We start from the raw sequence: 13,541 nt of genomic DNA, 5'->3' as shown, positions 1-13,541 counted from the left end.
ATTCTTTTTGCTCTAGCTCAGGCCCTCTTTTAACACCATGGTCATGCACCTTTTCAACAATTCGACCAACATCCAAATCGCCAAAGAGATCAGCCTGTGAATCTTGTGGGCTAATTGTTTCTAATGGACAACTGGAAACTTTACTGATGATTAAAGAAGCTACCTGTTTAGAGAAGACATTGTTTGTACCTTTCATGTCATAATAAAGTTCTTCATGTGTTCCAGATTGTTGTAGTACATGATTATAAATAGAATCGACCATCTGAGAAATAATTTCTATACTTTCTGGATTTAAAAAGTTTTCTTCAGGATTAGTAGCTACAACACTAATATTATTTATGGAAATTTCAGCTGTCACAGATTTTGTCAATTGAGATGCAATTTTATTTACCTCAGACTTTGATAATTCTTTAGCATTTTTGCTTGAGGCACTTGGCAACTTTATTAGTTTAGCCAAGAACAAGGCCAGGGTTTCCTCTAAAAACCTGGCATCTAACACAGTCTCTTTTTTGGTTGAAGGCTTTTTCCTTGACTTGAGGCCATCAATAATCTTAACCACCTTTTCCATAATTTTGACAGCTTCCAGAACCAACTCTGGACTTGATGTTTCTCCTTCTACTTGAGGATGAAATTCTGAATTGGAAATTTCCTTCACCATTAAAAATCCTATTATATCAGAGAGAACATTGCTCTTACCTATTAAATCTTTATACACTGAAATATGAGAGCCAGAGCGCCTTAAAACACTGTTATAGACAGAAGTAACCACTTTTTCAATAGTTGTACTATCTGCTAAAGATACAGTGGGTGATTCTTTGGCCTGTGGCACTATAATAATTTGACTTTTAGAGAGATGTTCTTGGAATGAGTTTAAGATTTTTGAGATTATTGTTTGCATTTCAGCATTTAGAGAATTGTTTTGTTTCTTATCCACTTTTGGAAACATAGATAAAAGCTTTGACAAAAAAATTACAGCAACCTCTTCTATTATGTTAAAAAGCAGTTTGTAAGCCCAGGATGGCTGAGGCTGGGGAACTTCAGTGGTTTGGATAACATCTTTAAGGATATTTTCAACAACATTGTCAACTTCTATATATTGATGTGGTGTTAGCTCTCCAGAAAAATAGTTCTGCAACTGGTTGCCAGCCACTTCCTGTATAACTAAATTAACTATGGTTTCTGAAAGGATTTTACAACCACTGCTGACACAATTTTGTATGCTCTCTTGAGATCCAAACTGTGGCAATAGATTATTATAAATTGTCTGAACAACCAATTGAATAATTTCATCATCATTAGGATGTAAGGATTCTACATAATGTACAATCATATCTTCATCTTTGGAGATCTCTGCCATAATTGTACCTACTAACTTCATTTGAAGGAAATCCAGTTCTGCGTACAAATTATCTTCAGATATTCCTGTTTTAGCATTGGATACTGTTGAGAAAATTTTTGATAGGAGAGAAGAAATTATACTTTCTGAAAATTCGCAAGGTAGCATTATGGTATATGGTGATGATGTTTGACATTCTTTGCAGGCTGTTTGGACTACGTTATGGACCTTTATCATAACCTGCTTAGATTCTAGAGGCAAACATGCTGCAGCTGGAACCTCATCATAAAGTAGCAAGTTGAGCTGATGCTGCAAAATTTCTTCTATTACTGCATTAGCTAGCTTTCTTACTAAATTTTCACCATTACTATTTATGTCCTTATAAATGGAGTCTTGAGATCTATATTCCTGCAAAATATTGCATATAGAGGAGTGAACAATCTTATTGACCAACATTTTATCACTTGATGGTATGTTAGCCATTGAAGGTGCCTCATCTGAAAAAGGTGTTTTAGTTGCAGGTGCCATTTTTTTCTGGGGAGGTGCTTTATCCACAGATGGCTCTTTTTGCCTGAGAGGTACATTGTGAACAGATGAAACTTTATCTGCAGGTGGGAGGAACTGACCAACCTGACCTGGGCTTAACACTTTAATTTGAGCATCTGAAAACTCTTTTAACAGAGAATCAATGAGTTTCATAGCTGTGTCATAGACCTCAGCTTGATTTACATTATTGGTTACGTTTTGACATGCAGTATCTGTACCCAGTGAGGAATTAAAAATCAATCTGTTAACTATTTCAGAGATAACATTTTCTAAAAAGTTAGCAGGAAAAAACCTGGGGTTATTTTCTGATGGACTGTCTGGTTTACTTTCAATCTCTTTATCTTTAGTTTTCTCATTCTCTTCCTCTTTTGCAGGAACATTCTCTTTAGCTGAATTTGTTAAGGCAGGCTGGGCAAAATTTTTGCCATCCTCTTGAGTTACATATGCTGCTTTATCATGTAGGGGGTTTGGGGATTTTCTTAGAACCCCTTTCTTTTTATTTGCCACACCTCCAACTAACCCTGATGCTAGGGTAGTTAATTCACCCTTCATAATGCTAGGTATAGTGATACAGGTTGGCTCATGGATGCTGCCTATTTTCATAGATGTGTCCTCCTTTTTGAAATTCCCCTTTCCATGAAGTGCTCCTCTACCTATTTCCAAAGTGTCCATTACATCTTTCAGGCCTGAAGTCAGAGAAGTAAGTGTAGATAACTGTTCTAGTGAAGAAACTGGGTGGTTCTTCAAGCTTCTGTTTATTTTTGTAAAGTTATTATATGGTAGGTGTTGAACTCTTTGGATGATGTTATCCACATTTAGAAATGAAAAGAAGGTGGAAGACCAGTCTCCTGAAAAAAGGGGTTGAATCTTGAAAGCAGAGATTGCCTTTTTGGCTAAAGCAGCTATCATCTCTATAACAATGTTACTTCCATCATCTTTCTGAACATCGTTAGATCCATACATTTCCATGACCTCACTGTATACAGAATCAGATACTTTATTGACTGTCTCTTTATCTATTGGTGGAAAAGAAAACATTTCTCCAGCATTTGCTAGGACTTTAATCTTACTTTTCCGAAATTCCCCAATCAGGGCATTTGCAAATTTTATAGCCATGCCCATGAGGTCTTCTTCTGATATCTCTTTGTCCTTAGGGTTTTCAGCAATACTTGGGAGAGTATAAAATTTGTGAACAAGGTCAATTATGACATCTTCCAAAAATGTAGCAGAATACACAGAAGCCTGTGGGAAGGGCTGTTTGTTTTCTTTATCAAGTTCTAAGAGTTCAATGATGTGGTCATTTTTGGGTAAGTCATAGGGAGGTGATTCTTCATCATGTAAAAATGGCTGCAGATGGTGGTCCACAATTTCTTTCATAATAAAACCAGCTATTCTCTTGAGGAATGAGTCTCCCTTTTTGCATGTATTGCTCTGTGTTTCATCTTCTAATTTAATTTTTTTCATAATATTATTACATATGGAGTCAATAAAGTTCTCAGTTGCCCCTAACTTCATACTTTCCACATGCTCCTCTGCTGTGGCAAGTCTAATTTCATGTTCAGAAATTTCTGTTATAATTTCATCAGTCAGTTTTGAAGCTGCATTCACAAACTCATAATCTGGTGGCACCTCTTTCTCATTTAGTTCAGTTTCAGTCTCAAATGAAGGGAATATATGTGCTAGAAGCTTGTAAATAATATCTTCTAAAAGGGAACATGGAAATACAGTCATACATGATGGCACAACATGGCTATCATTGTTGATGGTGTCAAGCACATTTCTGATGATGTTCTCATCTTGGAGGGAGGAATAGGAATAAGCTGATAATTCTCCCAAAACTAATGACTCAACTTGATAATCATAAATTTCTTCTAATAGCAAATAACCTATTTTTTCCCCAAAACTAACAGCATCACTTTGTATAGCTCTATAAATATGAATCAGAGATTTATAATCATCTAATATTTTTTTGTAAATTAGGCTGACAGTTTTTTTAACCATTTCTTTATATCCTTCTGAAAAATACAGTTTTTCATCCAAGTGATCTGCAACTAAAATTTCTGACATGGTGAATTCCAGCACAATTGATTTTACTAATGTTGTAACAACGTTAGTTATGTTGGCTTTTGCTTTACATGGGTTCTCAGCAGCCAAGACATTATGTGAGAATACATAGAGGATTCTGCATAAAAGCTCAGAAATTACATCCTCTAAAAAGACAGCTGAATTCACAATAAACAATAATTCTCTTTGTTCAGGATCTGTTGCTCTCTGTTGATAAGTTTGACCCACTGTACCTGAAGGAAAAGTTTCATCTCCAGATAAAAATGACTCAAAATGATGGTTAAATATTTCTTTTATTATATAACTTGCTATTTTTGTAATAGGTATATTATTCATGCCTTCTTTATCTTTTGTAAGAGATTGGTATAGACTTGAATGAGAAATATCAGTGTAAATGGCCTCAACCATAGCCTGGATGTCTTTCTTTGAAGCCACATTTTGTTTTTCATTTCCATGTTTAATAATGCATATTGCATGTTTAGAAATTATTGACATAGTTTCACCAATCAGCCTCACAAATGCATTGCTGAAGTCTGACTGCAAAAAATCCGGGTCTTCTGCACTGCAGTTCAATGGACTTATCTGAGATAAAACCTGAGTGACTATTTTTTCCAAATGTGTATGTGATAATACAGTGGTATATGTTGTATAGGTCTGTCTTCGGGGTCTTGATTTACTAATAGCATAATGAACTCTCTTTATCAAAACATCAGCATTGAGTCTTGAATATGATTTAAAAGGCAGCTTTGCTATAAAATCTGGATGAATTTGGAAATCAAAAACTTCAGCCAGTATAATTTTAGTTACCCTTTCAGCCAATGTTTTTGTATCCTCAAGAAAGCCTTTATCAGGTCCCAGTTCATATTCTTGTAAAACTTTGCTATATGCTGTGTCAATGACTTTGATCACTATGTCTCTTTGTACTGGTGGCAAACACAATTGTTCCTTTGCATTTTCTAGGATGCTAACTTGAGCTTTTGAGAATTCTTCCGTTATCAAATATATGAGTTTTTCAGCTGTTGCCAACAGTTCTTTTCCTGAATCTCTTATTGAGTTTGTTTGCACAATACCTAACACCCTGTGGAATATTTTGCTTAAAACCCCAGTGATTACATCTTCCAAAAAGGCTGAGGAGTAAACACCAACAAAAACATGCTGCTTTCTCATATCATCAAAATGTGTATATGATGGAGGAAGTAATGACTTTTCATACACAAATGGATGGAGATGCTGCTGACAGATATTTTTAATGATAAAACCTGCTAATCTGTCAATAAGAACATTGTTACTGTTTGTGATATCATGCTCAACTGCTTCTTTAGACCCAGAATTTTGCAAGATATTTCTTAATACAGAATCAGCAAGATGCTGAGCATCATCCTCTGAATAAGTAGATTTGGTTTCTTCATCTTTTGAAAATCGAATTTCATGTTGGGAAATTTTCATCCTAATATCACTGATTAGCTTTGAAGAGATTTCACTGCAATTAATTCCTAATCTACCTTTTGGGGTTTCACTGCATGGAACCATGTTAGATGTAGAAGGAAAGATTCTAGATAACAGTACTCTAATTATGGCTTCTAAAAATGTGTATGGCAGCAAGGTGTTAGATGGAGATAGATGCTGGCTTGACTTGGTAGTTTCACTGCTGTCACTAAAGATGTTCTGAATAATGTTCTCTGCTGTTAAAGTAGCATAGGAGGAAGCTGACAAATCCCCAGAAAACAGTGGGTGAAAAAGATAATCAGAAATAGCATCCACAATTAAATTGGCAACATTTTCTGCAAAAATATCACTGCTTTTGAGTTCTTCATTGTCAACCTCAGGGGCTAGCCCATGATGTTTCAGAACGTCCTCATAAACTGAATTGATGAGTTTATCCACAGTGTCTGTATCTACAGTGGGGAAAGACTGTTTTTGGTCATCACGAAGAATGCAGATTTTAGCTTGGTTAAAATGGTTATTTATTGAGTTTACTACTTTTTGGGTCATTTTATCCAGTTCATATTCAGTGTTATATTTTGGATTAAAGACCTTTGATAATAGTCCGGCAACAATATCTTCTACAAATGCATTAGGATAAAAGTCCATACCTAGTGATGATGGCTTCAGAGGTCTATGTGACTCTGTGACCTCACTGAGAACCCCTTTAACCATATTTGATATTTCATCCAATGGAGTCATTGAACAAGGTAAGCTCTCTCCACACAAGAAGGGTTGAAGATGATTGTCAATAATCTCTTGAATAATGAGACTGGCCATTCGGTCAAGCATAACTGGGCTTTGGCTTACTATACTTTTCTGTATTGACACAAGAGAGTCAGATATTTGTAAAACATTATTATAAACAGACTCCACCATATTTTGAAGGTTTTTTTCTGTATATAGATGTTGACAATTATATTTAGTGAGCCAAATCTTATGCTTTGAAATGGCTAACAAAACCTTATTTATTATACAGGTGGGCATCTCATTAAAATCTGAAGTCATTAAATACTTCTTTCCAAAGCAAGAAGCCTTGCAGGGTGGAGAAATGAGCTGAAATAATAACTTTCTGATGACATCTTCTAAAAATGAGTGTGATAATATGGTAGTATAGCCCGCTGAATGTTGACCTTGGTAATTAAGTTCTCTCAGGTTGTTTTGAAGTTTCTGCAATATATTTTCAGCTTTAAGAGGGTAATATGAATTAAGCATGATCTTTCCTACAAAGCACAATGGGAGCTGGTAGTCTACACTCTTTTTCAATATGCCATTAGTTATCCGTTCTGCTATTGAGGTGGTAGCATGTGTCAGATGATGGCCACTGGTAACTTGTAATGCATATTCCCATGAAACATCATTATTAACTGAGTCAACAATCTTTCTAACAGTTTCTTTATTGATTGATGGAAAACATATCCTTTCTTCAACATCCCGTAAAACAGTGATTCGAGCATTGTTAAATTCATTCACTACAGAGTTGACATCTAATATATTTATCTCATTGAGCTGAGCTTCAGTGATGTTTACATTTTTGCCCTGCAATGAGGTAGAGAGATTAAGGAAAATGTCTGCAATTATTTCCTCCAGAAATGTGGCAGAGTAAACCCCTTTGTACATGCATTCTGGATGTTTCATGTTAAGAATGGCTGTTGCATTCAATTCTTTTTTACCTGGTCTTTGAAGAGGAGGTAGAGGAGGGAATTTTCCTGAAAATTGCTTACAAAATTGGACTTGTGTTTTGGAATGTACCACCCTGGGATTATTCAGTGGTTCTGTCAAAGGCTTGCTGTCATAACTCATGAATCTTACAGAGTGTTTACCCAGTCTTGATTCTTTTAATTCTGGCCTTTTTCCTTTGGGGAAGCTAGGGAGTCTTTCTCTAGTACTATACGTTAAATTCTTGCTTGTAAAAATTGGACTTCTGGGAGGTTGATGTATACCACGTGACAGTTTTTCTATTAAGGATTTTACCAAGGTATGGGAAGTAATACTAAGCATAGATTCTTGATTTATTTCTGCCAGATCTTCCAAAAGGTCTGACATGTCATATTCTTCAAATGGTGAACCAGAGTCCATAGTTTCCCTGCAATAATCCTCTACATTTTGTAGTATGTTGAACAGTTGACCTTCTACTGAAATTACATCAGAAGGGGGGCTATCTGTAAGGAAGTTGTTGGCTGTACATTCTTCCAAAAGTATTCTAATAAGTTTCTCACATACAACATTCAGAAGAAAAGCTGATTTGGGGGAGAGTCCTGGGTTATTTCTAGGTATTCTAAGGGTTTGCTGATTATTTGAAGATAGGAACATTTTTCTTGGTATTTTATTGGAATTCATGTCCCAATTTGGGCATTCATCTGGCAAAAACAAATTGAAAACAATATTGAAAATTTTACTGACTACCTCCTTGGATCCATGAGTTTTTAGGCTACCAGCCAGAGTGCCTAACTTACATGCCAGTGAGTTTAGTTTATTTTTCTGTACTAGCTGATTAATTTGTTGAGTAGGAGTTGACTCCCAACCTCTGGGGCCTGTCTGTCTTTTCATAGTTTTGGTTTTGTTGCAAATGGGCAAACTATGGCTTTTAAGCATGGAGAGTGGCTTGTTTCTTCCTCTGCTGCCATGCTGATGCTTTATTCCTATTTCTTTGGACAGAACATGGATCACTCCTATTAAGAGATCCTGAAAGAGATCACCGAAGTCAGCTGCAGCTACTCTTGGGCAGTAAATATATTTTGTTTTCACAGAAACCACTTGTTGTGTAATGTCTTCCTTTAAAATGTCACTATTAATAAGGATTTGAATAATGATTTCAGAAATGTTTAAAGCAAGTCCTCTGACAGAAATTGACCAACTTGCAAACACTTGTGAATGAACTAGAATAACCTTGCTAAATGCTGCATCTTGGTTTTCCAGTAATTTCTGCTTTGTTTCACCATCTTCAGTACAGTCATAAATGCTTGAAATTATATAGGAAATAACCAGTTCAGTGAGATGTTCACAAAATTGATAAAGTGAAGAATCATAGTTAATGTCTTTTAGAGGCTGCTTTGATTCATATTTTTTCCTTAACGGTGTGGAAACAATAGATACTTTTTCATCAAGAGGACCTTAAAATAGAAAACGTTACTATTTTTAACATGCATTAAGGGAAAATGTTGAGCATTCAAAATACTAACAATATTTTATACACGAATTTTACCTTGGGGGTACCTCAATCAAGAAATAGAAAAACCTAGTCAAGGAAGGAACTGAGTTTTATTCAAATCTCTATTTCCCACATGTGGGACTTTACTTCCACCAGGACGTTAAGAAAATGGCCAAACAGAATTCAGATCTGTAAGTGTTTGTTTCTTTCTTGTATAAACATATTTCTAGCTTTTGGAAATCTTGGGGCAGAGAAATGATTTTCAACTTTAGGTGCAATGCCCTAGAGTGATTCCAGTGATAACTAGAGACCTCATATTATTCTTGAAAACATTTTCAGCTGTTTAGCTAATTATCCAGTTTGTGACTCTATAGTATACAGTAAATTGAACTGAATGAAACTGCTGATATTTGACAGTTTTTGACACACAAAAATGGCTATTTTATACGGTTCAACCCAAAAATATGCATGTAAGCATTCATAAAAAGGGAGTGCATATATCCTATTTGTAAGCATGGGTTTAGAGTATTGTACTTAAAAAAGAGCTTAAGTCAGAATAGTGGCACATGAACAGAACAAGCTTGATGCCACTGTTCTTGTAAACTCTATCATCAATAATTGCAAAGACTAACTGTATATATCAAAAATAAGTTGGATCATTACAGTCTATGTATGGAAAGTCTGACTATAATTTAAGAAATCATTCTTTTAAAAAAACACATAAAAAGAAAAATCCTCTTTGAACTTATGTTTGGGAATTTGCCTTTAGAGCAACTGTATATCCCAAGAAAGACAACTGGTTTCATCGTGTCCTAGTGATACCTCATGCCGAACAAAATATATCACTTTAAATTATGCCCATTTAGTTTCATCTGTTGATAGTGAAAACTGCACAACACTCCTCCAAATAAAACTTATGTAAATGTATCAACATTTTTTTTCCTTTTAGCATACTGACCAGTTGAAAAACACACAATCAGCCACCCCAAATCCAAGATTACTTTCAGAGAAGCAATGGATGCAGCTTCTTGGATGTGAGAGGTGAAACAAAACTCATGGATTTTTTTTTTCTAAAATGATGCCAATTCTTTATAAGTCATTCCTCACTCACCTCTGGCTTCAAAGTTCTTGAAATGTGTGACCACAGCTGTAGTAACATATCTTGCTACTAAATGGATTTCCTGTGGTCCCAGTTCTTGATCTGCAAAAGCAATGACTTCAGCCTCTTCAAGAGGTGCTATTTTTTCTAATATTTGGTACTTATCTTTCCATTTTTCCAGTAAAGTAAAATTGTCTACACTTGCTATAAGGCTTCTGTTTTCTTCTTTGGTTTTAGAGCTGATTCTTTTTTCCCATATTTTAAGCAAGCTTTTATTATCCTTTCGTTCTTCAGACATTAGAGACAAAGGATTTTCCTTTGATACAAAAAATGGCTTCATTGTTTCTATACTTTCATTAGTTTGTGGGGTTTGACTTGAGAGGCCATAACTCAACAGCATCATATTGACAATATTTTCTTCAGCTACACATATTTTGGGTGGAGAAATGGTTGTCTGTTTTTGGTTTAGCTTAACAACTGGTTTTGGGAACTCACAGTGATGAACTCTTTGATTTTCACCTTCTTCCATTTCTATGAAGGATGTGGAGTGCTCTGGTGCTGCTTGCACAGAGTCACCAGATTTCTGAGATGGTTTTTGTAAGATGCTGCCTTCTGGGAGAGAGCTGTTTCCTTTCGTGGCTTGATCAAAATGGCTGAGGCCTTGGCCTTCACTTCTAGAATATAATGGTTTAAGTTCTGATTCAAGCCCTTCCAATGGCTTTCTGGATTTAGGTGTATCACCTGCAGAGTATCTGACATATGAAGATAGATTTGAGGAAATCTTATCCTTTACTTTTCTATCTTCCTCTGAATAAAAATATAAGCCAGGGATTTGTGGAAGATCATCCCCACAGCTAACTCCCTTTGACTTTGAAGTGAACATTCCCATCCCAGTTACAAACTTGTGCCAATTGGCAGTGTTGGCATTTTCAGCTAATTGGAGCAGATTTTCCTTTGGATGGCTTTTTATCATAGATTCATAGAAATGAGTACACTGGTCCATCAGTGTGCTGATGATCTTACTTGAAGATGGTTCCATTTGGCATTTTTCTTTGTCTAGCTTGTTCTTAATTACACCAAGCATGTTATTGACAGTATTAGCAGTATAAGTAAGCAGTTCTGAATGGAATGAGTGAAGCTGTCGAAGGGTCGTCTTCATGTTCTCCTGGGAGATCATACTACTTGATTTAGATTCATCAGGAAACATATTCAGTTGTTGTAACTTGGGCAATATCGTTTTCATTAATGGCTTCTGTTGGACAGCAACAAAGTTTTCAATAGGTATTTTCACAATTTCAGAAAAAGCATATGTAGAGATATGTTTAAACTGTAGGTCTGCAAATGATTCTAAGGTGTTCAGAACCCCTTCCATGATCTCTTGAGCAATTTGGTGGCTAGAACCCCCAAATATTTTGTCTTTCAACTTTGTGTTATATGTTGGTACACTGTTGAGGATGTTTGTTGTTAAGGAGCCACCTTGATTTCTAGTAGTAGTTTCTTTCTTGCTTTCTAGCATCTCTTCACCATCTGTTATGAACATCTGAGTCATGAAGTACACCTCTAATTTTTCAAATAGCTTTTTAACAATTTCCTGACCAAATATGTTAATTTGTACTTGGGAACCCGCAGTTCTAAAGGCAGCTTTTTTAAAGTTGTACCTGCTTTCACAAGCATCAAGAAGTGACAAATTTAAAAGTGAAACAGATTGTTCTAATTCTTTTGTTTTCATTGAAATTTCATTCAAAACAGTCTCAGCTATCATCAATAGCTTATATTTTTCATTTTCTATGTCATTTGATTCTGTTTGCCATTTATCAAGCATTTGTTTAAAAATATCTTCTTTAGAAAAGACTTTCTCTAGCTGCGAAGAAACATTTTCCAAAGACAAATGGGCTTCTGGATTTGCAAGAGAGATTGCCCTAAAATTTGTCTGTGAAAGTTTGAGATCATGCGAGTATGAGCCTTTTGTTTGGCTGGCCAACTTGTTGTTCTTTGTAGCATATAATCCTTGCAAAACTGCATTAACTATTTTGCTTGCTGTCAAGATTTGATCAGAAGTTAAAGTGTTTATATTTACCATTAGCCTATTTTGCCTCATCTTTTGAAATTCACTTACAATTGTTTCCAGAATATTGCTTACTATATCCTTGGCATACATTTTTAGTTCCGCAGTGGGGAGTTTTTTTCTCACTAAGGAGTTTTTAGCATCCCCTGTTGATAGCAGGTATGGCAGACCAATGCCAGTATTGGACTGACTGCCTCTTAAAGTCTTCTCTCTAGGACTTAACTTGGTCTTGTTTTTGGCTTTAGCACCACTAGGTTCTAGGTGTGGTTTTGTTCCAAATTTAGGCAAAGAGAGAACTTTTGATTTTGCTTTAAAGTGTGTTTTAAAACTCGCATTAGGGCTGCCTTTGGAACTAGCTTTAGAACTGCATGGCCTCAGAGATTGCATTTCATCAGATTGATCTTTAGGGGACAAATTCTCTTCTAGGTTTTGTAAAACAAAATTTGTGATCTTTTTGAGAACCTTTTGGGCCAATTCTTCACCCACTTGCAATGGAGAAGTTTGCAGTAAGGTGTTTTCCAAAGAAGTCATGCTTCTAATGCCTGTAGAAGGGCAAACTTGCAGTATCACATGTTCGGGGGGAACACTTCTTTCTGCTTGTTTCAAGTCTTGAAAGTATGATGGATTCACCAGTAATTCATCACTGCCAGATGCTTCCAGTTCTCCCCTGACCTTATTGTTTTCATATAAGGATGTCATAACTATTGAGAACATTTTTCTAAAAACACTTTCTACTATGTCATTTGCAACACTGCTTATATATGACTGCAAGGGTTTTTTGTGTGCTGCTATTGATGTTTTAATTTTAGAATCAGATGTAAAGTGGGGGAGTTCATTACATGGAGGGCAATGGCCTATGTCTTCCATTACCCTCTGATATACCTTCTTTAAAATTTCATTAATTGCATTTAACAAAGCAGTTTTTTCCTGTCTAGATTCTCCATTTTTAAATATCTCTTCCAAAACCCTTCTCAGGTTTTCTGCTTCTGATAGAGTTTGGTTTTGATGTGGGTATTTTGAAAAAAGAGATAGTTCAGTGTTGTCTTCCATCTTTCTTTGACCAGGCAATATTTCATTTTGTACAGCTAGTTGTGTAAATAGATTAGGGTTCTGCTGTGAGTAAAGCCTATTTGCCTTTAAAGATATTTTATCATGTAAACTATTGAAGATGTTGTTGACAGTTTCACTCACAATTATGTTTTCTTGGAATGAGGTATTGTTTGGATATGAATACATCTTTTGGATTTCTAAATCTATGTCATTTTTTATAAGCATCAAAATGGTACTTGCAATTATGTCAGCATATTCCCTAAGACTACCTTGTGATATATGAATTGAAGGTCTATGTTTTTCCCTATATTTAGCAAATGTGTAATCTGTGACATCTTGACCAAGAATGGTTCTGGCTGTTGAGATTTTTGTTTTTTTTTTTTTTTTTTTTTTTTTTTTATTTATTTTTGGGACAGAGAGAGACAGAGCATGAACGGGGGAGGGGCAGAGAGAGAGAGGGAGACACAGAATCGGAAACAGGCTCCAGGCTCCGAGCCATCAGCCCAGCGCCTGACGCGGGGCTCAGAGCCTGACGCGGGGCTCGAACTCACGGACCGTGAGATCGTGACCTGGCTGAAGTCGGCCGCTCAACCGACTGCGCCACCCAGGCGCCCCTAGATTTTTGGGATACTCACATCTGATGGCATTTGGTTTGCTTCAAGAAATAGACTGTCGTTTTGTTTATAATTTGTAAGTTCTGGGAAAACATATGGTTTTTCTCTAGTCTGACTATCAAGAGTAAGTAGAA

At 35.9% G+C, this 13,541-nt stretch overlaps 1 protein-coding gene across 1 annotated transcript in view; it reads right to left on the bottom strand.

The window, feature by feature from the left end:
* Positions 1 to 13,541, bottom strand: part of LOC145713701 (fibrous sheath-interacting protein 2-like) — a 76,263-nt gene that overhangs the window by 17,514 nt on the left and 45,208 nt on the right. The window contains 3 exon segments of the mRNA XM_081792597.1: positions 1 to 8,541; positions 9,691 to 13,149; positions 13,404 to 13,540. Of these exon segments, the coding sequence (XP_081648723.1) occupies positions 1 to 8,541; positions 9,691 to 13,149; positions 13,404 to 13,540 (12,137 nt within the window).

This window comes from Panthera onca, chromosome X, assembly GCF_046562875.1.
Source record: "Panthera onca isolate mPanOnc1 chromosome X, mPanOnc1 haplotype 2, whole genome shotgun sequence".
Lineage (NCBI taxonomy): Eukaryota > Metazoa > Chordata > Mammalia > Carnivora > Felidae > Panthera > Panthera onca.
Note: the sequence above shows the minus strand (reverse complement) of the source record. Positions and strands in the feature narration are given on the sequence as shown.